The sequence below is a fragment of the Urocampus carinirostris genome, chromosome 4 (assembly GCF_059441175.1).
Source record: "Urocampus carinirostris isolate Australia breed hairy pipefish chromosome 4, RoL_Ucar_1.0, whole genome shotgun sequence".
NCBI classification, from domain to species: Eukaryota; Metazoa; Chordata; class Actinopteri; order Syngnathiformes; family Syngnathidae; genus Urocampus; species Urocampus carinirostris.
This window is the reverse complement of record NC_142352.1, coordinates 38,026,469-38,051,217: the sequence shown is the minus strand read 5'-3', so window position 1 is coordinate 38,051,217 and position 24,749 is coordinate 38,026,469. Positions and strand designations below refer to the sequence as shown.

Genomic DNA, 24,749 nt, shown 5'->3' with positions numbered 1-24,749 from the left:
AGAGAGCGAGAGAGACAAAGACAAAAAAGAGAAAGCAGAAAGAGAAATACAGCTCCAGTTGCTTTATAATAATAATAATAATAATAATAATTTCCTTGTATTGTCATTCTGTGTAACAATGTACACAGAACGAAATGTCGATTGCACCTGACCCGTTGTAGCGAGCCGATGCAGCCGCAGCCAACAGAGGGCGCCGCCGACCACTTTTTAAGTCTTAGGAATGACTCGGCCGGGGCGCGAACCACCGACCTCCCAGTCTCAAAGCGGGCGCCTTACCATCTAGGCTACTGAGCTTTATGAGTAGTACCTGGCTTTTGCGACATTAAGTGGACATATTTAAAACTGCTGCTAATTCTTCTCTTACACTTATCTCAGCTTGTCTCGCGTGCCGGATTAAAACCTTTGGGCGGTCTGATCTGGCCCGCAGGCCACATGCTCAACCCCCTCATCTAGATACAATTTACCATATATACTTGCATAAAAGCCAATGGCCTAAAATGCTTAAAAATAAAGACATAGAAGAAAGCATGGATAGCGACTTGTGGAAGAAGTGAACCCTTCATATTTCTTGACTTGCGTAATCTTGAGGACTTGCAAACGAAGACTTAGCCGATACAATCCAGATCCATTTTGTCTCTGGGCTTTAAACCAATTAAATATTTCCTTCTCCATTTCTGGCTACTGTACAGGATGGGTTTTTTTCTTCTCCAAACATGGTGTATTGCAAAAATAATTTTAGAACTGATTTGCCATAAGATTGTGGCTGTTTTCAAAGAATATAATATCAAGAGCCACTGCCAGACGAAACACGTGGCCTTAAAAAAGCTAACTGGAAACGAACGCTGTGAGAAGGTGAAGCAAATGAAAGCTGTTTTAAAGGCAAAGCAGCGCTACTTCACGAGACCCTGAGTCAAAAGAAAATGCTACAAAGGCGAGCTGTAAGGTCTCGACGCTGATCGCTAAGCACTGCAAACCTTTCACAGAGGGTGAATTTATTAGACTGTTCAAAGAATGCCAGGCTGAATAGTCGGCCCTCATACATTTTTATCCTACCAAATCTGGACTGCTTCCAGAAAAGTTTGGATAGCTCTGCGCTAGGGAGAATATCTGCGTGAGGGTAAATTAAGTGCCATCATAAACGCTGTGCTTGAGATGGCACCACCATAAATTTAGTTGGTTGTATTTTGTAGGTAGAAATAAATGACATATTGAGCAGTGTTTCTCAACTGGTCTGACATAAGGTCTCACCATTCCACCCTAATGATAAGCTGTGACCCAAGTCATGAAAAGAATCCACTTTTCAAACTCATTGATTCAAAGGATTGTGCAGTTTTAAGCAGGTTTAATACGACTTCTTTTTTTCCTTTTTTTCAAATCAATCCAAAACGACCACAAGTACTGTATTTCCTCACATATAAACCTACAGACCCCTTAAAACTGCTTTGAAATAACCACATCACAGTTTACGGATCACGGATCCCTTAACGGGGCACCAATGAGGAAGCAACTCTGGACAAGTTTCTCCACTGTTGACGGTTCCTGGCTTGTTTTTGGGTGGTGGCAAAATTGGCACAGTCCATTTCTTAAATGTTGTCGACCCAGTTTATTAGCGTCTTCCTCTCCTCCTGACCCCTTGGACTGTGCCCTGGTGATTATCTTGGTTAGTCCTGATGATCCGATACCGGTCAAGCTCCAGGGCTCCATGCCCGTACAAACTGTCGAATGTTCCCGTACAAAATACAAAATAATCGTACACACACATTTTTTTTCCGGAATGATGCATGATGGGAAATCCCCAGGCGGCAGACGCATGCGATTGACAAATTTGCAGTTTTCCGTACAGATGTCCTTGTACGTCGTACTCGTCTTAAAATGCATTTAAAAAAGTACTTTGTACGGCAAAACCGTACAGGTTGACAGGTATGCGATCGTGTGACTGAAGTGTCCATCTACGCCCAATTTACAACAGTTCTTCGTAGCGGTCCTATGCGCCCTCTGATGGTGTTGTGCACCGTTTTGTTGGTCACGACCTTAGCTTAGCCTTTTGGCTGAGAGTAAGAGTCCCGGCTCCTTGGCTTTGTAGCGTATTATGAACTGACCGATTACGGATAATGGATAATGAATAACGAAGATAGATCAATAACCCTTAAAAACCCCAAAACCCCACAACCGTGGTTCTGGATTTGGAATTTGTGGAACTTACCACGCATCGCAGCAAGGCTTTAGGGCTAGGACCTTAGCTTAGCCTATTGGCTGAGAGTAAGTGTCCCGGCTCCTAGGCTTTGTAGCGTACTATGAACTGACCGATAACGGATAATGGATAATGAATAACGAAGATAGAACAATAACCCTTAAAAACCCCCACATGGGGAGATACCATGTTCCCCCTCACATTATTTGTTGTGATGGTAGGTGGCTGTGGTTGTTTAAATGAGTACTTTGAACTGTGCTGTGGTTTTAAACTGACAGCTACACGGCCAGAAATTTCATGCCGTGATGCTAGGTCCTTAGCTTGGCAGCTTGGTGCATTCGCAGCCATGATCTTTGATTTTTGTAATCCGGAGATGGAATAAGAGCTTGCTCTGTCCACTCCACGCATCGGCCCGGTATTGCAGTACCTCCGGGAACGGTGCATTCGTAATGATCGCAGCAAGGCTTTAGGGCTAGGACCTTAACTTGGCCTTTTGGCTGAGAGTAAGTGTCCCGGCTCCTAGGCTTTGTAGCGTATTATGAACTGACCAATAACGGATAATGGATAATGAATAACGAAGATAGATCAATAACCCTTAAAATCCCCAATCCCCACATGAGCTAAGTAGCTGATGCCTAGAAGTTTTCTGTAGTATCTCCAAAGCCTGGATTTTCTTTTCCAATTTTGCTGTGGGAGCCCATGTCTCACAAGCGTAGAGGAACATGGAAGTAGCAAATGCTTGCATGAGTCTGATCCTTGCTGCTTTGGTGTTGTCCCTCCACATGGGTTTGAGTCTGGCAAATATAGCCGTGTTTGGAGCTATCCAGGCCATGATTTTTGGTTCGGACCCCTTTTCTGATACGACAGCACCCAGATATTTTAATTTGCTTATAGGTTGTAGCTCTCTGTGGTTGATGATGTTTGTGGTGATAATTTAGGGATTTTTGGTCATTGCTTGTCCTTTCTGTAGTGATTCCCATCCCATACTGAGTGGATGCTACGTCCAAGCAATTGACCAGATCTCTGAATTCCTGTTTGTCTCCTGCCAATCCGGCAATAGCAAAACGGAGGTTAATGATGTTGTTTCCACCTATTACTGACTGTACCTTCATGTTGCTCCCGACATGATCCTCTCCAGGAGGATGTTGAGTTGAGAGAATGCAGCAAAATAACCACATACTAAAATAAATTCAAAAGACTTGAAAATGGGGTTTCCAAACATCGATAATGATTTAATTATGTTAGTAAAGATTAAAATGCAGGTAAAAAGCTTCAAATAGAAAATTTTCAAACAATTTACTGATCCTTCTCGCAGTGCTTCAATGGCAGATACTAGTACACCATGTTTGTATTTTCCAATTGTTTCCTTCTCTGACTCAATCGTTCTTGTCAGTTTTCCACTTTTCCTTTCCCTTATTAACTTTCTTGAAAAGGAAAAAAACATAACAACAATAAAATAAGATGTGTTCATTCTCAAACACGCCAATTGACTGATCAAGTAGAACAGATCAAGCAGGGAATGATCGCCATCTACTGTTGAAAAGTGTACTCGACCCTCCATTTTTTTTCCATATTCGTAGCATTATTTTGCTAAGGAATAGGCTAACGCCCCACTGGGAATGTGTCTGCAACCCAATTTCGGGTCTTGACCCACCTCGTTAAGAAACACTGATATAGGGGGTTGCATGTGACTGTATAAGTAGTGCAAAAGGATTTAGCAATTAGAGAAAAGCATGGTTCATTATCTGCATTTGATGAGACCTCCAAATTTTTGTAAATGAAAGGTATAATTCATTACCATTATATATGCTTTGAAAATCATATTAAACACAATCACAAATTGGGGGCGATCTTATTTTTTAGGAGCTCTGGGTTTCTGATCTGGGATCAACATTTCATAGCATCATCTCCCCTTTATAAAGATGTATTTATGTGCATGTGTGTGTGCACTACTGCACTTTTGCTCTTCAGTACATATCTCCATAGATTCTTTGCCATTTCCACATACTTTCTACTTCTAGAAGACTCATTATGATGTCATGAAAGAGGTGAAAAACAGATCTGAAGTGTAATACTCCAAGATTCCATCCCCATCAACTCAGCTGTTGGAAGAAGGAAAAAGAAAGAGTCGAATAAGTTGAATAATAATAAACGCCTATGGGACATTTTCAAAAAGCAACCACAAACGGAATCTTTGTGCTTTGGTGGTGAAATCTGTGTCAATGGCCACACATAGATCAGGGGTCTTGATCCTTTTTTAAGGCAGGAAATACTTTTTGTGTTTTACTAATTAGCGCAAAGGGCAACCAGTTTGATATGCATTTCTGAAATAACAACTTCTTGTGTTATTAATGGTGTTACTATGTTATTACCATGTTAATTATTGGAAGCGGGGTTAAATAGACTCAGTCAACCACTAAAAATTAATTTTACTTGAAAATCACAATGACCCAGCACTGGTGAGTTATTTTTAGTGAGCACCTCAGCTGTCCTTAGAGGGCACCCTGGTGTCCACGGGTATCACGTTGGAGAGCCCTGCCATAGACCAACTCGCGGCAAAAGCATTAATGCTGGTTGAATGCAAAGCACTTTAAAAGCCTTGTTAGGAAAAACGCAAACAAATGAAGTGCCATCTACCTTTTACCATTCTTGGGAGGTCACTAAAGAAGTACTGTGCAAAGTGGCCAAGCTGTTGATCGCCACCAATTATTCACCCAGTCCACCTTTACAATCAGGAAAAGCAAGTGCAGTGTGAAAAGGGTTGCGCTTAGCCCAACAATCCATAAACACTTTTGTTTAGACACACATTGTTCAGAGGCGTAACTGAATTCCCTTTTGTATACATTGACAACAAAGATAAGAAAAAAACTGTCAGTAGTTTGAGGATAGAGGAAAAAAAAAAACACAAACCACCTTGGACTAAAAAATATCAACATTTATTGTTCCATTTTACATCAATGATTGAAAGTCAGTCTGTAAATCCCCATGTATTAAAAAATACAATCAATAAAGAATAGGAAGATGTGTTATTTTTGTTTTTTTAAAGGCAGTTCATTCGCAATACTGCAAGTGGAGTCGAATGAGGAGTAAAATACAAAAATAAAGGTTGGAGACAATTTAGAGGGGTTTTTTTCGGTGACGTTTAATAAAAAGTAGAAGTGTTGCAAGCATTGCGGAACAAAAAGTAAATAATCATGCAACACACAGCTTATGGCCAACCACAATGTAAATATTACCGAAGTATGCGGAGTAGAGGTAAGATCTTAAGCTCGAACCGAGCCCAACCTAAGGCCGGCCCGAAATTCAGGACAGGCTTAAAATGTCAATCACTCCTTCTCCCAAATCCTCACCAATAAAATGTGAAAATTTGGGGTTACCTTGGGTCTGGTCCCTCAAATCAAGTTAATTAGTAAGCTGGGTCGGGCTTTAACAGCCGTGGGCCGGGGTCGTGTCGAGGCCCGATCGTACCTCTAATGCGGAGGAGCTCTTCTTAACAATAATCCAGAATCTAGTGAAAACAAAGACTCCAAGAATGCCATGATAGAAATAGACCAGGCCTGGAAAATGTGGACATTTAAATACAAGTAGCTTCTTAATTTCCACCTAAACACAGTATTTTATTTTTTAAATCACAATTATTGGAGGCAAAACTGAAAGTGTAACCACCCATGATTTTTCAGAAGCAGTTTATTTGTAGGAGGGAGGGACTAAAAAGAAAGATCTTTTGGTAATCCTTGTCTTATACAAGTTCTCTCCCTAGTGGCCTACACATAAACTGCAGGTGCTTTGACATAGGCTGCCCTGTTGCCTGTGATAAAGGTCTGGACAAACCTCACTCGCCCCATCCCCATTCCTTGCTGTAGAAGCTTCACAATCCAAAACGGGAAGGAGTGCGTCGGGGTGTCATGGGGGCCTCTTCTCGTCTCCCCGGTGTGCATATTCTCACTAACCTAAGGAGGAGGAAAGACAGACGGTGAGTACGGGCACTTCGACCGTTGAGAAGAAAGAAGAGGAAGAGCTGTCAGGATGACAGCCAGACTGGCCCGCGAAAGATACATGAGAGCATGATGCCATCAGGGAGCGATGAAAGTGAAAGAAAGAGTGGATGAACCTTCACTCTGAGAGCTCCATCCATCTTCTTTAATCACACATGCTTGACAAGCTCATACACACGAGCTTCTCATGAGACTTTGATAGAATTTCATAGAACTATAGCTAATGAGGAAAAGAAAAACAATGGTTACTAATAGACCCCTTTGCAGCCTACATCATCAACGGATCACCACAAGATGCGTGCACATTGTAGAAGTTTGAATGGAGCAAGAGAAGATTCGTACGTTGAGTTGCGGTTTTGGAGTCGCATTTTACAAAAACTACCTGCCCAGCTGTTGCGTTAATGGGTTGCACAAATCGCAATTTAAAGGAACACATTTTTTATCAGTCAGTAGCTGGCTGCAAACCGTTAAAATAACTGAGTGGACTGAGGAGTGTTTGCGTTGCCCATTTCATAAAAAGTAAACAATCATGGCGATTTGGTTTTACGTTTATTTAAATGCCCAATGCAGGAGGATCAATTATGATTAGTGTTGACTATGTTTGCTACTACTGATTCTAGATAGTAGATCTTATAAAATAATAATAATAACAACAACAATAATTATATTTCTATGAATGTATATTTGGTAATTTATCTGAAAGGGGAGGCCCTCCAATTTTGTTGTACTTTTGTATCTATAGTTATTTTCTTACAGTAGCATACCTTCTCTCAGTACGGACATAATCTTACTAAAGTAAGTTTGACCTTTGTTAGCTCTTATGAAAGTGCGACGCTACGTCGCGGATTTTCACTTTTGACGGGTTGTTTTGGTCCCCGTCAACCGCAATAACCAAGGCTTCTCTGTAAAATGTTTAAATAGTTTAGAAACACTGCACTAAACGATGCACAGTAACAGCAAGGATTAGAACAGTTAATCCTCCAGCTCTGGAAAAACTTTGTTTGACCAGAAATTGCCCCTGGCCTGTAGTTTGGGCACACCTGCAATAAGCAATTGTCACTGTCCATCTAATGTTGTAGTGGATAAACAGATCTACATTTCATACTGGACCCTCATCGGTATGCCTACCAGTCACACCGCTCCATTGAGTACGCAATATACTTTGCTCTTAATGCTGCGCTAGGCGATTTGAAGAAAAAAAGGAGCTATGTCAGAATGCTCTTCCTGGACTTCAGCTCTGCTTTCAAACCCATTGTGCCGAAAATCCTGGAGGAGACACTCTTCTCCATCTGTTGCTGGATTATGGTATTTCTCTCCAACTGCCCGCCAGCTGGGAAACTCAGCCGCCACATCTCTCCAACCCAAACACTGAGGACCGGATCCCCCCAAGGATACTGTTCACCCTGTATTCCATGGACTGTTCATCAACTACTCCCACGAACACGGTTGTAAGATTCGCTGACTAAACCACCTGTTTGGGAATCGGTTTCGATGGGGATGAGGCGGCATACAGGAAGGAGGTAGAGATGATGACATTTTGGTGTTCCAAAAATAAAGTAATACTAACCACGTAATCCAAAGAGGTCAAGCTCAACCTCATGAGGCCAAGCACAGACCAAGCTTCACTCATCATCAATAAAGACTGTGTGGAGAGAGTACACTCCTGTGTGGCAGTTCCTTAGTGCCATGTCTAACCTCCTTGAATACAATGTTTCGCAACGTTGATATCAAAGACAATTAGGACAATTCAATTCAACACTAAAATGAAAATGAGCAAATTTAGAGTATATAATGATTTTAGAATGTGTTGATTATTTGTATGTGTAATATTTGCTCCTTTGTCTAATCTATTTTCGGTACACAGAATAAAGTACACTACAATATGTGTAGTGTGCTCAAAGTGGCAAAACAAAAGTAGTCGATCACTTAGCCAGGAAAGCAGCCTGTGTGGCAGTTGCCGGGTACCCGCAGCCGAATGGAGAATTAGGAGACTGTTACAATGAAGGCTACCGTAGGCACATTATCACACAACCCACTTGCTGCCTCACTCTCATTCGAATCCCTTTGCTCCAGAGTAATTATTTTCCACAGATTTCTCACCGAAGCGGTCACACAAATGTAGATAAACCGGCATATTAATTAACAAAGCTAGTTTTGTAAAATCTGTCCTTAAAAGAGTATTTCTCTCGGTAAAGCTCAGGAAATGGGTGCGAAATCAATTTTGGGCTCTAATTTGAAAATGAAGGTTCCTCCGCTTAATGCGCGGTGCTAAGGCTCAATTTAAATTGCTGCAGTAATGGGGGTCAGCAAGGAGTCAATATTATTTCTTTTTGTCTCGTCTGCGGGGACCAAAGGTGAGAAAAGCTCATCACGAAGAGTGAGAGAGTTGGAGCCGAGGGAGATACAGCCTGCATTCGAGGTGGCTAAATGAAACGCTTCTATCTGTGTGCTGCATAAAGAATGAAGAGGTGAGTTGTGGGGAGGGGGCTAAGCGGAGCCCGCCAAAGCACCAGTGAGGGGGGAGGACAGTCGCTTACTTGACGTTACCGCTGTTCTTCCTCTCATTCTCCTCTCGGCGGCTTCTGAGTTGCTCCTCAGCCAACACCATCTCCTCTTCCATGCTGTTGATTTCCTCCTTGGCGCGGCGACGGTTTTCCTGAAGGTGATGCATTGGGGATTATTACCGTATATTGCGCACTGTCAGGCACACCAAATTATAAGGCACACACCCCCTGCAAAAAATAGACTTTTGGTTTGTTTTTTTCAGTATTCAGTACAAGGCGTACCATAATATTAGGCGGGTGGAATTAAAGGCACTCTAAGGGCTAGTGCTGCACAAAAATGAATGCCATTTGTACGCATTGATAGACTTGTCAAAAAATGGCACTGTTCACAATTGCATAACATTGGATGCAACAGGAGTCGAACATAGAACGCAGGGTTGAATGTGCTGGATCCTATCCATTAGACCACTATGGTTAATATCAATATTATTGATTCTGTAAGTCATTGGACTACCGCTTTTTTATGTAGACAGCGCAACCCTTCTCTCTGTCAACCGGTGCCATATGCCACTCTCTACGTTTATGCCTGAGTATGTGACTGACAGGCACACTGTAGCACCTCTCCCTACCTGGCCTTGCACTGCATCCAGCCTGTCAGACAAAAAAGGGAAACAGATGTATGTGCCCACCCTTACCAGAAGAAGCAAACAGGAAGCACAGTGAGGTGTGGACTTTTTTGTTCCAACAACTGAAAAATACTTTGCCAAGTGTAATTTTTGATGTTGCGTCGTCCGCTACAGTGGCAAATTTACATAAAAACATGAAACAAAGTTCACCCTACAGAAGGCAACAAGTAGAAACCAAAAAATGTAAACTTATACTGTTCCTGAACAAAAACCTGTAAATCCGTTGTCACTATGACCACATTGCTCATTTTTTTTATTTGACTCTCTTGAATTTTGGTTTGTAACAGTTGTTGATGTAGAAGTATTGTGTTTCTTTATACTGTTAAAGGTTCTTATATAGTATTTTTGACAATATTTGCACTTTCTGACTTTAGTTTCAAAATATTGTAAAAGGAACCGTATTGTTGACATTGTTATATTTGTATTTTTTTACATTCCTACTTTTTTATTTGACTCTCTAGGCTTTTGTTCTGAAACAAATGTAATATAAATATTGCTTTTTACCGTTTTATACTGTAAATGTTTAAAATTGCAGTTATTTTATAAAAACTGAAATATTTTTAGCGCCTTAAATTGTTGTGCTGTGTTTATCATAAATATAAACCAACTAAAATAGGAAGGGGGGGTTATATTATTCAATAATCACGACCTTTAAAGGCATAAAGTATCATTATCGGATCAGTATCAATCAACACTACAACATATTACTTGGATAAGATCAATTTTAAGAATCCCAGTAACACCCACTCCTTCACAGGGTGATGTGTGCTGGATCCCTTTCACTAGACATCTAGGGTTATAGACATGAATGAAAAGGCATATGGTTTAATCTTATGATTACAATATTTTTACTCACGGTACCAAATTGTTGACGTCATAGGGGCGGGCTGCGAGAATATGGTCAGACATTTAACCAGTTCGTGGTACAGGCGACTTGCAAAGTCTTTACGAAGCACACGAGATTCTGGACTGAATGACGAGAAAGGCATTAGGGGAAGTATTTTGGTCGTTCTGAACTGAGTGAAGAGAACAGTCCTGAAATATAAAAAATGTTTTGTCAGGTACAATGCTTGCTTTGAGCTGAGAAAAAGTGAAAAAACATTCTCTCCTCTAACATATCTGGTACCGTGACTTAAAATAATGTGACGATGAGATAAGGCCTAAAGCCTTTAAACCTGTCAGCTAAATCCCTAATAGGATCCGGCACTCACCCCTCCACGATTTGCCTTTGACCATCCATGCTCTTACCATTGCCATCCAGTTCAATCCCTGTCTGCACTATTATTATGGAAATGTCAGCAATAAAAGAATTCGGCTAATCAATAATTGCACAAATATTGTACAGCGTTTTCAATGTGTCCGCATATAAGGATTATATGGCGCCTGTTCAAAATGTTCAAAGGACACCTTGAGATTTTGCAGTCCGAAAAATACAGTAATAAGACTTTAAAAGAACTTTTGGTCCGGAGCTGATTTTCCAGTAAATTTGCTACTTTTGATTATTGGAGTTAGATATGAACGTTACCAAAATGGTTGATTATTCTCTCATGATAAAATACTTCCCAAACCTCTGGCTTTAGTGACCAGGTACTAACATACGCGTAGTACTGACAGCGTTCAGGCAGCTGTGAGTTGCATTTAAATGCAATCGGACAATTGAAACTCATAAAAAAGTCCATTGATGCATTGAATGTAAATAATTGCAAATATGAAAACAATAAAGGGTTTTTAATCAAGCTATCATTGTTGGCATGTATTAGGAATGATGAGTATGTAACCAACGTGACTTTTTCAGTTTTTATTTTACTTGTTTAGGGGCGGCAGTAGCGCAGGAGGTAGAGCGCTCGTCTTGGGATCAAGGGATCCCAGTTCGAATCCCGGCTAGCCCGTGTTACATGTCGAAGTGTCCTCGACACACTCAAATAAACTCTTCCTTTTTTATCTTTTTGGGTAAGACGCTGAACCCCTAATACCCCCAATAAGCAGGTTAGCGCCTTAGATGGCTGCAAGGCCGCTATTGGGAAATGTGGAGCACATTGTAAAGCGCTTTGGGGAGTCATTGACTTGAAAAGCGCTATATAAATGCAGATCATTTCATTTCATTTCATTACATTGTTTACAATACCCAAGACAATCCCCCATTCTCGTTGTTGTATGGCAATGAATAAAGAAAAAAAAAGACGGCCTTTTCTTGTATACAATTGTGGTTGCAACATATAGTAGAAAATAACCTTTAAGATACTGTCGGGAAATTGAAAATACGTTACTCTGCTGCAATCAACAGACTTGTAGTCAAGATCATAGCTCAGTCATCAAGTACATGCATTTCCTCGACACACTCAAATAAACTCTTCCTTTTTTATCTTTTTGGGGGATTGGGTTGGCATTAGGACTGTATTTGAAACAGGTCTTTTCTTACTTTTACAATTTTCCTACTACACTAACAAAACACTTCATCAATGAGCATAAAGACACTCTCCATACCCACAATCCCACACACCCTTAGGTGTTCTGCAGCCGGAACAACTCAGATAAAAGTCCGCTAAAAGCAGATAGGGGATGTGGAACAAAAATTAAAAAGTTTCTTTGAACTCAGTTGGGCATTGTCAACATGTTACCGTATCTTCTGCACTATAAGGCGCACCTAATAGCCTTTATTTTTTCAAAAGCTGACCACGTGCCTTATAAAAAAAATTGCAAGGTCTCGCAACTAAGGCAAGCAGCCGTCGACTCGATTTTCCCCCAGAGAAGAAGTAGTCCACGGTGCATGCTGGGATATGTATATATACTGGACTGTCTCAGAAAATTAGAATATTGTGATAAAGTTCTTTATTTTCTGTAATGCAATTAAAAAAACAAAAATGTCATAAATTCTGGATTCATTACACATCAACTGAACTATTTCAAGCCTTTTATTATTTTAATATTGCTGAATTTGGCTTACAGCTTAAGAAAACTCAAAAATCCTATCTCAAAATATTAGAATATCATGAAAAAGTATACAAGTAGGCTATTCAACTAATCACCTGAATCATCTAATTAACTCGAAACACCTTGCGAGGGTTTCCTGAGCCTTAAAAAACACTCAGCTTGGTTCAGTAAACTAAATCACAAGTATGGGGAAGACTGCTGTCCAGAGGACCATCATTGATACCCTCCATCAGGAGGGTAAGACTCAAAAGGAAAATTCTCAAAGAGCAGGCTGTTCACAGAGTGCAGTTTCAAAGCATATCCACAAAAAGTCTGTTGGAAGGGAAAAATGTGGCCGGAAACGCTGCACAACCAAGAGAGATGACCGCAGCCTTAACAAAATTGTGACGAAGAGCCGCTTCCAGAATTTGGGGGAGCTTCAAAGACAGTGGGCTGAAGCTGGAGTCCAGGTATCAAAAGCCACAGTTCACAGACGTGTCCGGGAAATGGGCTACAATAGCCGTATTCTAATGGTCAAGCCACTTCTGAACTCAAGACAACGGAAGAAGCGTCTGACTTGGGCTATGGAGAAGAAGCACTGGACAGTTGCAGAGTGGTCCAAAGTCCTCTTTTCAGACGAAAGCAAGTTTTGAATTTCATTTGGGAGTCAAGGCGCCAGAGTCTGGAGAAAGGCTGGAGAGGAGCAAAATCCAAGTTGTTTGAAATCCAGTGTGAAGTTCCCACAGTCAGCAATGGTTTGGGGAGCCATGTCAGCTGCTGGTGTTGGTCCACTGTGTTTCATCAAGTCCAGAGTAAATGCAACTGTGTACCAAGAGATTTTAGAGCACTACATGCTTCCATCTGCTGAAAAGCTCTATGGAGATGAGGATTTCATTTTCCAGCATGATCTGGCACCTGCCCACAGTGCCAAAACCACCAGTAACTGGTGCACTGACCATGGCATCACTGTCCTTGATTGGCCTGCTAATTCCCCTGACCTGAACCCCATCGAGAATTTGTGGGGTATAGTTAAGAAGAAGATGAAAGACACCAGACCTACAAATGCAAATGAGCTGAAGGCCGCTATCGAAGCATCCTGGGCATCAATAACACCTCAGCAATGCCACAGGCTGATTGCCTCCATGCCACGCCGGATTGATGCAGTAATTCGTGCAAAAGGATTCCCAACCAAGTACTGAGTGCATCAATGGACATTTTCAAATGTTTGATTTAGTTTTGCTGTTATAAAATTATTTTTTTACTTGGTCTGAGGAAGTATTCTAATATTTTGAGATAGGATTTTTGAGTTTTCTTAAGCTGTAAGCCAAATTCAGCAATATTAAAATAATAAAAGGCTTGAAATAGTTCAGTTGATGTGTAATGAATCCAAATTGTATGACATTTTTGTTTTTTTAATTGCATTACAGAAAATAAAGAACTTTATCACAATATTCTAATTTTCTGAGACAGTCCAGTATATATATACCGGCGTTTCATTTTCTAACCAATGTGTCAATCATCTTTTGAATCGGCTACTATTGGCTAAAGTCATTTTCAGGGGGGTCATTTTCAGCATTTACAGGCGCGTGCTAAAACGGAAAAAAACAAAGCCTGCAATTGGTCGAATAAGATGTGAATCACAAGTTAAGTTGCTCTACTGCCCGGAGAATTTTACTAGTCTGTATTTGTAAACAGGAATAATGGGGCTAAGCAGACAGCTAGCAACAAGCAACGTTCATTGATTTCTTATTTTATTTGTCGGTATTATTGCGTGTTTTTGAGTATGTAAATATTTTACAGTGTTGGATTTACTACACTCACGGATGTAAGAGGACCATGGTTGCGTATTATTATTGAATGTGATGGCTGCAAGACGACTTTGGTGAGCGACCCCGGCTTCATATTTTCCTGGCATCTTGTTTCAGACTGATCTTGATGTTTCTGTGATGAGTCTACTTTTAAATTAAATTCAATTTAAAGTCTTCATTGTCATATGCACAGTAAAGAAACACGTTTCCCTGAACAATACAATTCTTAATTTGCTGTCCACAAAGTTGTCAGCGAAAAGGAAAATAGAAATTAATGAATGGTTGGCATTTCTTGAATCCCAAGAGTTTAATCTTCATAAGGATATGTGGAATGATGCATTTGAGGTATTAGTGACATCGTACAGACACCATGTCTGTACATGTCTGAGACATGTATTTGCTTCTTTGTGAGCCGTTGGAATGTTAAGGGGTTAATAAGTGTGACTGAACAATCTGACCGTTTTGTTGACTTTCCCACAGTAGTGCCTTATAGTCCAGAGCACCTTATGTATGGAAAATATAGGACAAAAAAGCTATTTATAATATGATACTTACTAGAGAAAAATGGAACCCTCAATCATCTAAAATTATCATCATTCCACAAGCTAGGAAGTGAATGAGGGGGGAGAAAAAACAATTGGAAGAGCTCCTTAAGCTAGTTGAAAAAGCCAAATTATTATACACAAGAAGCGTTCATCAGAAAGTAATCCTCCATCAGCTAAATTATTACTATTATTAAGTGATTTTATTTTTTTTACGCATAAATTACGCTCTTAAAATGATCACAAATAAGGCAATGAAGCCTTCGTAGCTATTGCTCGGATCATGATTGTCACACCACCAACATTTAAATAAACATGTCACCAGTAATTGTTAACTAAAACCTTACCTGTCTGCTTCTGCCAGCATGCTTGATGCTATAAAACATGGGACCCAGTTCAGCCAGCCACTCCCCATCCACTGCAGTTACACACTGCATGTACTCCTACAAGACAAAAAAGACAATGTTACAAAAAAAAAACACCACACACTCATAACTAAGGATAAAGGCCAAGGGTGGCTCAATATTTCAGATGTTTCACCTTAGTAGTCATGACAAGCTCATGGTAGATGATGTAGTCGGGGGTGTAACCCATACCAAACAGAGAACTAGTCGGGTGGAGGTGACACGGCATGCCTGTCCTCACGTTCACATACTCACCAATTCCCTTGGGAGAAAAAAAAGCACAAGGTTTTCTACTCCTTCAGACCTTTAAGCTTTTCTTTTGATATTTTATATCCACTATGTCACAATGTGGCTTCAAATGTGCGACCACCACACGCATGAGACATATTCCCAACAAGCAATACCTTAAGCTTGGCAGCCTGGTGGAAGTAAGCAGCGCAGATACACTTCCTAATGATGTCCCAGTCCGAACCGCATGACATTAAGTTCATCCTCTGCTGCACCATAATGTCTTTTAACTGAGAGCGAACCTCCCGCACCTAGCACAAAACCACATGCACTCATTTCAGCACATATTTGTTTTGTTAGTCTCACAAATCTGGACAATTAAAAACCATGGCGATCAGTAAACCTTGAAGTTTTTGTTTTTTTAAAGAGATTAAAACCTGAATAACACAAAGCTAAATTTAAATGAACCTTATCTGAACTTTGAACGGCTAAGATGCTTAAATATAAAATCCTCTGAACAAATTGCAATATATAATATATTGAATGGAGGACAAATTCTGCTATATGTAGAAATAAATGTATAAATACATACAAATAAAAGCCAAATAAATAAACTGATACATAAATCACATAATGACTTCCTCTTTCTTTATTTATTTATTTTTGTTTAATATTACTTATTGTTGTACTTATAAACTGGGTGCGTAGTTTGAAGTGGCCTTAAAAGGTTTGAATTTAAATATTTTCTTCTATGAAATATGTGTTAACAATGCACAACTGAGTTCAAAGAGCCTATATACATTTTTTTCCACCATGCCTGTCTGCTTTTACGCTCAGCTAGAACTGGAGAAAGAGGCTCGAGTTTTCTTTCATTCTAGGATGAAAATGGTGAAGTAAGAACAGACTTCTTTAAAATACAGTCCAAATGCCAAGCCAAACCCCCCAAAAAAGATGAAAAAGGAAGAGTTTATCTGAGCGGGTCTGAGAATTTCAAATACTTGCACGCGCAACAAAAGGAGCTTGACAGCGGCTGCGATGGTGATTTCTGTAGAATATTTTGAAGTTACCAGCACTACCATCAGGATGGCACTTTTTCATTTAAGTTCAACAAGTGAATTCACTTGTTAAAAGGACAACAAATTAAAAGTCTGTTATGTTCTATAAATGCAATCGCTTCATATATGTAGGCATTTTGTGGTTAATTTAATATTTGGTCATGCATTTTGTCACAACAAAATGGCGGCCCAGTTGCCTGGCCTTTTCATCCCTTGGTTGATTAGTGATGAATGAATCGGATACTACACTGAAGAACCAATAGGTGCGAAGTTCAGCCAGTTTGACCCGCACCCTCATTTGAATACCATTTTTTCATCAAAATATATGGCCATATTTATGCCAAAATAAATGAGAAAATAAAACCACAAAATAAAGAACAACTAAAAAACATAAATTAAGGACTGCATATATGTCGCATGTTTAGGTAATTGGTGATTTTCTTATGTTTAAAGCATATATTTGTAGGTATTTATTTACACATTTTTTTCTACATAAAGGCAGGATCAGTCCTCCATAGTATTGCACCAACTGACCTTGCGCATTGCCTTGGTGTGAATAAAGTGATCGTTGCACCAGATGCCAGAATAATTGTTGTTTTTCCACTGCGTGTAGACGTTAAGGTAAGTCAGGTGGTCGCTCTCTGGCACCGAGAATTTCTCCCTGACCTGGTCACTCTCTTCCTCGCGGCCCTGCAAATACACGCAATATAAATAAAAAGGTAATGATAAAAATGCATATAATAATGAAATATGTTATTCAATGTAAAAATAAACACAAGACAATGATATAAAGGAATTCATAGATCATTCTATAAAATTAAAGTGCTGTCCACCCACATTAGTCATTACGCAGCCAGTATTACAAGCATCATGAATGTAAGTTGATATTCAAATTTGTGGGCGGTCTTTACTGTGTCCGTTGTAAAAAATGTTTAAGTAATTAATATTTTTTGTTATTTTTTTATGTTTATTGATACCTGCATATTTATGATATAATTGAAAAATAAATTTCAGGTTTATTTTCTCATTTCATTTCATTTTACTTTTGATTTATTTTGTAACTATTTTTATATTGACACTTTATTCATTTATTCTTTTAAAGGACGTTATTATTTTCACCTTTATTTATTAATTTTGATTTTTCTGTTCTTTGATAAGATTAAAACTAATTCATTTAAGCTTACCTGTTCAGTCAAACAAAACAATACATTGACAATAAAGCTGGGGTCTAAGCTAAGGTGCCCTTGGTCCTGTTCTGAAAATAGCTCCTCATTGCTGGGTCATTGTGATTTTCTAGTAAAAGTATTAAAATTATTATTATTATTATAGTGGTTTAGTCCATTTATGGCTGTTCTAATAATTAACTGGGTAATAACATTACATTATTTATTTTGGAAATACGTATCAAACTGGGTGCTCTTTGTGCTAAAAATTAACACAAAATAGCTCTCAGCTTAAAAATGGTGAAACCCCTGCTATAAAGTGCATTATCAGAGATTTATAATAATGGAGGAATGTCACAAGCCAATAACACCTCAAGTTGTTTCATCACCGAAGTTAAGGAAATCTTTTGAGTCCATGACATTGCCACATAATTTATTAAGCATAATGGGCCGGTGTTGCCGTTGCCGGGCATTCTACTTGGGCAAGGTTGTTGGGGCCGTGGTTTGTTGAAAAAGCACCAGAGAGCCACTAGGAAGTGCTAAAGAGCCACATTGACATATGCAGCTCCAGAGCCGCTTGTGCACAAAAGCAGATGTTTATTGATTTTGTTACTATTTATTAGGGGAACCTTGACAACAAAACTAGCTTAAGACACCCTTAAACCCCTTAAGTACAACTGTTTTGATGAAAATTGGTTCAGCCATTATGTAGCCTATAAGTCACATAATAATACACACACGCATACACAAACCTGATTTAAAAATACGTCTAGATAGATCTAGAAGTCTAGATCGAGATAAGACTAGATCTAAAAGTTTAGACTCTATTTGGTGGATGACTCAAACCAATGACTGATACGAAAAAATGTACAATAAATGAGGATAAAATTGTATTAATGCATGAAATTTTTAACGTGATATTTGAAGGCAATTCAACCAATATGGACTTCAAATTAGCGAATGAAGCATGAAAATACAAGGATGGCATTAGTACAAAACATTGTCAAACCTTGGGTCTGTAAAAGATGGCCGGGACAGACAGCATGGAAACAATGATGAGGATGTCGGCGCTGCATCCCATGTCGCAGGACACAATTAGCATCTTGGACAAGGCCGGGTCAAGGGGAAACTCGACCATCATTCGTCCCGTTGGTGTCAAGGAGCCTAAAAGCATATATAAAGAGTAATCAAGAATATAACAAAGGACAATCATGGGATTCATTAGCTACGTTTCTAACGAACAGAAAAGCCAGCATAAAGAAACCCCTTTTACTGTCAATGTATTACACAGGAAATGTATACAGAACCATAGACAAGACCATTCTGGAAGAAAACGGTGAAGTCTGCGAAAGACCTGAGACTGGCACAAATATTTTGTTTTGCAACATGACAATTATCCGAAACATAAAGCCGAATTTACAAAGGAATAATTTGAAAATAAACCTCCAAGTCTTACAATGGCCAGAGCTGAAGACTGCTGTTCACAAACGCTCTACATCAAATCTCACCAGGCTCGAGTTTTTTTGCAAGGTAGAATCAGAAAGATTTCCAGTCTCTCGATGTGCAAAACTGATAGATATCCCAAGTGACTTGCCGTTGCAATTGCAGCCAATGGTCGTATTAATGCAAGGGGCTGAATAATATTGCACACTCCACTGTTCAGTTGTGATTTTGAAGAATAAACTCCATCCATCCATCCATTGTCTTCCGCTTATCCGAGGTCGGGTCGCGGGGGCAGCAGCGTTAAAAGGGAAGCCCAGACGTCCCTATCCCCAGCCACCTCCTCCAGCTCATCCGACGGGACCCCGAGGCGTTCCCAAGCCAGCCGAGAGACATAGTCTCTCCAACGTGTCCTGGGCCGCCCCCGGGGCCTCCTGCCGGTGGGACATGCCCGGAACACCTCCCGAGGGAGGCATCCAGGAGGCATCCTTATTAGATGCCCGAGCCACCTCAACTGGCTCCTCTCAACGCGGAGGAGCAGTGGCTCTACACCGAGTCCCTCGCGGATGACTGAGCTTCTCACCTTATCTCTAAGGGAGAACCCAGCCACCCTGCGGAGGAAACTCATTTCGGCCACTTGTATCCGGGATCGAGTTCTTTCGGTCATGACCCAAAGTTCATGACCATAGGTGAGGGTAGGAACGTAGATCGACCGGTAGATCGAGAGCTTTACCTTTCGGCTCAGCTCCCTCTTCACCACGACGGACCGGTACAGGGTCCGAAAAACGGCAGACGCTGCACCGACCCGTCTGTCGATCTCCCGTTCCATTCTACCCTCACTCGTGAACAAGACCCCAAGATACTTGAACTCCTCCACTTGGGGCAAGACCTCCTCCCCGACCCGGAGGGAGCATACCACCCTTTTCCGACTGAGAACCAAGGCCTCAGACTTGGAGGTGCTGATCCCCATCACGGCCGCTTCACACTCGGCTGCGAATCGCTCCAGCGAGAGCTGAAGATCACGGCCTGTGGAAGCCAACAGCACCACGTCATCTGCAAAAAGCAGTGACGCAATGCTGAGGCCCCCAAACCGGACTCCATCCCCGCCAAGGCTGCGCCTAGAAATTCTGTCCATAAAAGTTATGAACAGAATCGGTGACAAAGGGCAGCCCTGGCGGAGCCCAACCCTTACCGGAAACGAATCCGACTTACTGCCGGCAATGCGGACCAGACTCTGACGCCGGGCACACAGGGACCGCACAGCCCGGACAAGACTGTGCGGTACCCCATACTCCCGAAGCACCCCCCACAGGGCCTCCGGAGGAACACAGTCGAATGCCTTCTCCAAGTCCACAAAACACATGTAGACCGGACAGGCAAACTCGCATGCACCCTCAAAGACCCTGAAGAGTGTATAGAGCTGGTCCAGTGTTCCACGGCCAGGACGAAAACCACACTGTTCCTCCTGAATCCGAGATTCGACTTCCTGGCGGACCCTCCTCTCCAGTACCCCTGAATAGACCTTACCGGGGAGGCTGAGAAGTGTGATTCCCCTGTAGTTGGAACACACTCTCCGGTCCCCCTCCTTAAAGACGGGAACCACCACCCCAGTCTGCCAGTCCAGAGGCACTGTCCCCGATGTCCACGCGATGTTGCAGAGGCGCGTCAACCATGACACGCCCACAACATCCAGAGCCTTAATGAAGTCCGGGCGGATCTCATCCACCCCCGGGGCCCTGCCACCGAGGAATTTTTTTGACAACCTCGGTGACTTCAACCCCAGTGATACGAGAGCCCAACCCAGAGTCCTCAGGCTCTGCTTCCCCAGAGGAAGACGTGCAGGTGGGATTGAGGAGGTCTTCGAAGTACTCCGCCCACCGATTCACAACGTCCCGGGTCGAGGTCAGCAGCGCCCCATCGGCACTATACACAGTGTCGATGGCACACGGCTTCCCCCCCCTAAGACGTCGGATGGTGGACCAGAATTTCCTCGAAGCCGTTCGGAAGTTGGCTTCCATGGCCTCGCCAAACTCCTCCTGTGCCCGAGTTTTTGCCTCGGCAACCGCCAAAGCCGCATTCCACTTGGCCAGCCGATACCTGCCAGCTGCTTCCAGAGTCCCACAGGCCAGGAAGGCCCGATAAGACTCTTTCTTCAGCTTGACGGCATCCCTCACCGCCGGTGACCACCAACGGGTCTGAGGGTTGCCGCCGCGGCAGGCACCGACTACCTTACGGCCACAGCTCCGATCAGCCGCCTCGACAATGGAGGCGCGGAACATGGTCCACTCGGACTCAATGTCCCCCGCCTCCCTCGGGACATGGGCGAAGTTCTGCCGGTGGTGTGAATTGAAACTTCTTCTGACAGGAGATTCTGCCAGCCGTTCCCAACAGACCCTCACAACACACTTGGGTCTGCCGGGTCGGGCCGGCATCTTCCCCCACCATCGAAGCCAACTCACCACCAGGTGGTGATCAGTTGACAGCTCCGCCCCTCTCTTCACCCAAGTGTCCAGAACATGCGGCCGCAGGTCCGACAAAACGATGACAAAGTCGATCATCGAACTACGGCCTAGGGTGTCCTGGTGCCAAGTGCACATATGGACACCCTTATGTCTGAACATGGTGTTCATTATGGACAGACCGTGACGAGCACAGAAGTCCAATAACGAAACACCACTCGGGTTCAGGTCAGGGGGGCCGTTCTTCCCAATCACGCCCCTCCAGGTCTCACTGTCATTGCCCACGTGAGCGTTGAAGTCTCCCAGCAGTACGAGGGAGTCCCCAGTTTTGTCTCATCATTAGGGGTCTTCTGATCTGCGTTGTCTGGCCACTCACCTAGGACCTGTTTGCCATGGGTGACCCTACCAGGGGCTTAAAGCCCCCGACAATATAGCTCCTAGGATCATTGGGACACACAAACTCCTCCACCACGATAAGGTAGCAGATCAAGGAGGAGTGAAGAATAAATTATCCAGTAAATTTCATGCTTCACTATTGTGTTCTACTTGTTGATTTTTTTCCCCTATTTTTTTTTTATATGTTTGTTTGAAGCCTGAACTGTAGAGAATAGTTGAAATGTTGAAGGGGGCTGAGATTTATTGCACAGCACTGTACAGGGGGGACAAAAACTAGAGCTAGTATTTAAGGCGAAAAAAAAGATCAAAAACTTTGAATGATGAAACTAGAGACTAAGAAGCTTACACTGAGGAAGACGCAGAGGAGCCAGTCTAGGACAGGCAAGAATTAATCAGAGATAATCTGTTGTTAACACACCATACAGGGAATTCTCAAAAGTCCTTTCTCATCCGCAAATCTCTAAATCCTTTGAATGTGGCTGAGACAGAAGTAAGGCACGACAAGGTTAACCAAAGATTGAATAGGTTATGAGCAGCTAGGCAACTGCCTGACTGGCTAAATCTGAAAATTAGCTAATTTAGGCCTGCTTCTTGTGTATGATGGCCACGATTTGGGGAAACCCAAACCAAGGGGCTCGAAATCTGATGAGCCACCAACATATTTCACATAGCTGTTATAAAAACACCAAATTCCATTTACATTTCATTTCTTCTAGTATTTTCTGATAAACTGATCATTTGATTGATGTATTTCCAAAACAAAAAAAAATTATAAAGTTATAGACCTTTTTTATCAATGTTAATGTGTTCTAAAATGTCAAAACACCAATATCAACATAAATTGGAAAACATCAGATTGTATGCAGAACTAGAAAATGAAAATTTAGTAAAACGTAATCTGGAAAACTACCACTAGATGGAACCAAATCCCCATTTTTTTTCCAGACACCCTTCCTCTTAAACGGACGTTATGGACCGGAAAAGCTCTTCTCGTTATCAGGCATGAAAGTTGGTCAGAGGTTAAAAAATGGAAAGGGTGTGGAGGAAATATGTTGCTACAACACAGATCAAGAGAACAAAATATTGAGCTCTGTCGAAACAGTTTCAGTGATGTGCAAAAGGCACCACGCACGCACACGGGGCGGCAGTAGCTCAGGAGGTAGAGCGATCGTTTTAGGATTAAGGGATCCCAGTTCGAATCCCGGCTTGTCCGTGTTACATGCCGAAGTGTCCTTGGGTAAGACACTGAACCCCCAATATCCCCAATAAGCAGGTTAGCGCCTTACATGGCTGCACAGATCACGGCCGCTATTGGGAAATGTGAAGCACAATGTAAAGCGCTTTGGGAAGTCATTGACTTGAAAAGCACTGTATAAATGCAGATCATTTCAGATCATTTCATAATGATGGATTAAGCCTGGATATGCATGTTGTTTTGGCTGAATTTAGCCTCAAGTAGGCTGCGTAAAAGCAGGTTAAATATAACTCTCCTCAATCATTACAGTGATCTATTCTCTACAGTTAGCCTGCTCCAGACCAGACCAGGCTAACAACCAAGCTAAGATTATCCCAAGAGGTACATTAGGTACTACTCTCAATCGTGTGGAAAATTAACAGGTCCTGTAGCATTTCCATGGACTTTTCTGATATCTTGCATTTTTTGATTATCCTGCATTAAAGTTTTGTGCATAGGCTATGTTGTCATTTCATTTAATTCTGTAAACTGTATAAATGCAAGTCATTTTATGGCCATTCATGTCGTAAATTAATTGCTGTCAGCCCAAGTGTTTTTTGCTATACCAATTAAGAATGCTTGTCAAATGGCCATCAGAGCTTTGACAAATCAAGTATGTTAGAGCGGTTTTGAATATTCTAAAAAGTGACGCAAAAATTCTCAAAGATGGTACCGATGAAGTGACAAGGGTATTAAAGCATGTATAGGTTCATTTCCCATTCATCTTGTTCCCTTGTTAAAAGAGAAACGTTGGTTTGAAGATCAATGAAATAAAACAACAACAAAAACAGGCAACTACTGCCACCTGCATTAACTACACTTATTTCAATTCAAACCCACCGCCTCATACACCCAGTTCATTCCCTACATAATCTCACGAAGAGCCATCCCATCAAAAAATGTTTTCTTCAGATCTACACAATTTATGTAGGCTACCCTTTTTGACCTCATAACAGCTAATTTTTCCGAAATGTGAGAAAATGTATTAACCTATTAAACAAAATAGTAAAATTGAGGGCCTCGGACAACAGACCATGGATGTGATTCACAACTTTCAGAAATAATACTTAGAAGTGCTGTTACATGAGATCACGATTAATTTCACTCACCAGTGTTATCAAGCGCTCCCAGAATCCAAAGCTGGTACATAGAGTTGAGCATGTTGTCTTCTGGCGGCGGGTCCATGAAGTGGAAAAGGAGCAAATCCTGAACACCCAATGACTTCAGCAAGAGGACAACATTGGCCAGATTTGTCCTCTGGATCTCTGGTATGGTGGTGGTCAGCATCTCATTCTTATAAGCACTCTGAGTGTAGAGCCTGGATGGAAAGACGTGGTTCAAATATATATTTAAAAACAACCTTCTCTTCAATTTTCAATTGAAAAAAAATAATACCTGTAACATTGCCCAGGCCCTGTGCGACCTGCTCTACCAGCACGCTGGTTTGCATTTGCCTGGCTGATGGGATAAACTTGGAGAGCATCCATGCCAATGCGAGGATTGAACACCTGAACAAAAATGCATAATTACAGATCTACCTCTTATCACATTTATTCACAAAAAGTATTTGAAGTAAAAGAATACCTTAAGTTTGCAAAATCCAGCATCCACAACAAACATAATTCCATCTACAGTAAGGGATGTTTCTGCTATGTTTGTAGCAACTATACATTTTCGAACACCATCTGGGGCCTAAAAGAGTGAAGAAGAAATGTTGTGGTGACCGTTCAGATT

At 41.5% G+C, this 24,749-nt stretch overlaps 1 protein-coding gene and 1 pseudogene across 2 annotated transcripts in view; one reads left to right on the top strand and one right to left on the bottom strand.

The window, feature by feature from the left end:
- The first annotated feature begins 2,499 nt into the window (after nt 1–2,499).
- LOC148367507 (U2 spliceosomal RNA) lies at nt 2,500–2,640 on the top strand (annotated as a pseudogene).
- A 2,465-nt stretch (nt 2,641–5,105) lies between these two features.
- dhx38 (DEAH (Asp-Glu-Ala-His) box polypeptide 38) overlaps nt 5,106–24,749 on the bottom strand; it is a 29,690-nt gene continuing 10,046 nt past the window's right edge. For both annotated transcript variants that reach the window (XM_088334470.1, XM_088334471.1), the window contains exons 18-27: nt 24,600–24,707; nt 24,411–24,523; nt 24,125–24,333; nt 18,496–18,650; nt 16,858–17,013; nt 15,445–15,579; nt 15,177–15,302; nt 14,984–15,079; nt 8,724–8,842; nt 5,106–6,141 (exon numbers count right to left, since the gene is read on the bottom strand). In XM_088334470.1, the coding sequence (XP_088190596.1) occupies nt 6,060–6,141; nt 8,724–8,842; nt 14,984–15,079; nt 15,177–15,302; nt 15,445–15,579; nt 16,858–17,013; nt 18,496–18,650; nt 24,125–24,333; nt 24,411–24,523; nt 24,600–24,707 (1,299 nt within the window). In that variant the 3' untranslated portion in view covers nt 5,106–6,059. The remainder of the gene's footprint in view (nt 6,142–8,723; nt 8,843–14,983; nt 15,080–15,176; nt 15,303–15,444; nt 15,580–16,857; nt 17,014–18,495; nt 18,651–24,124; nt 24,334–24,410; nt 24,524–24,599; nt 24,708–24,749) is intronic.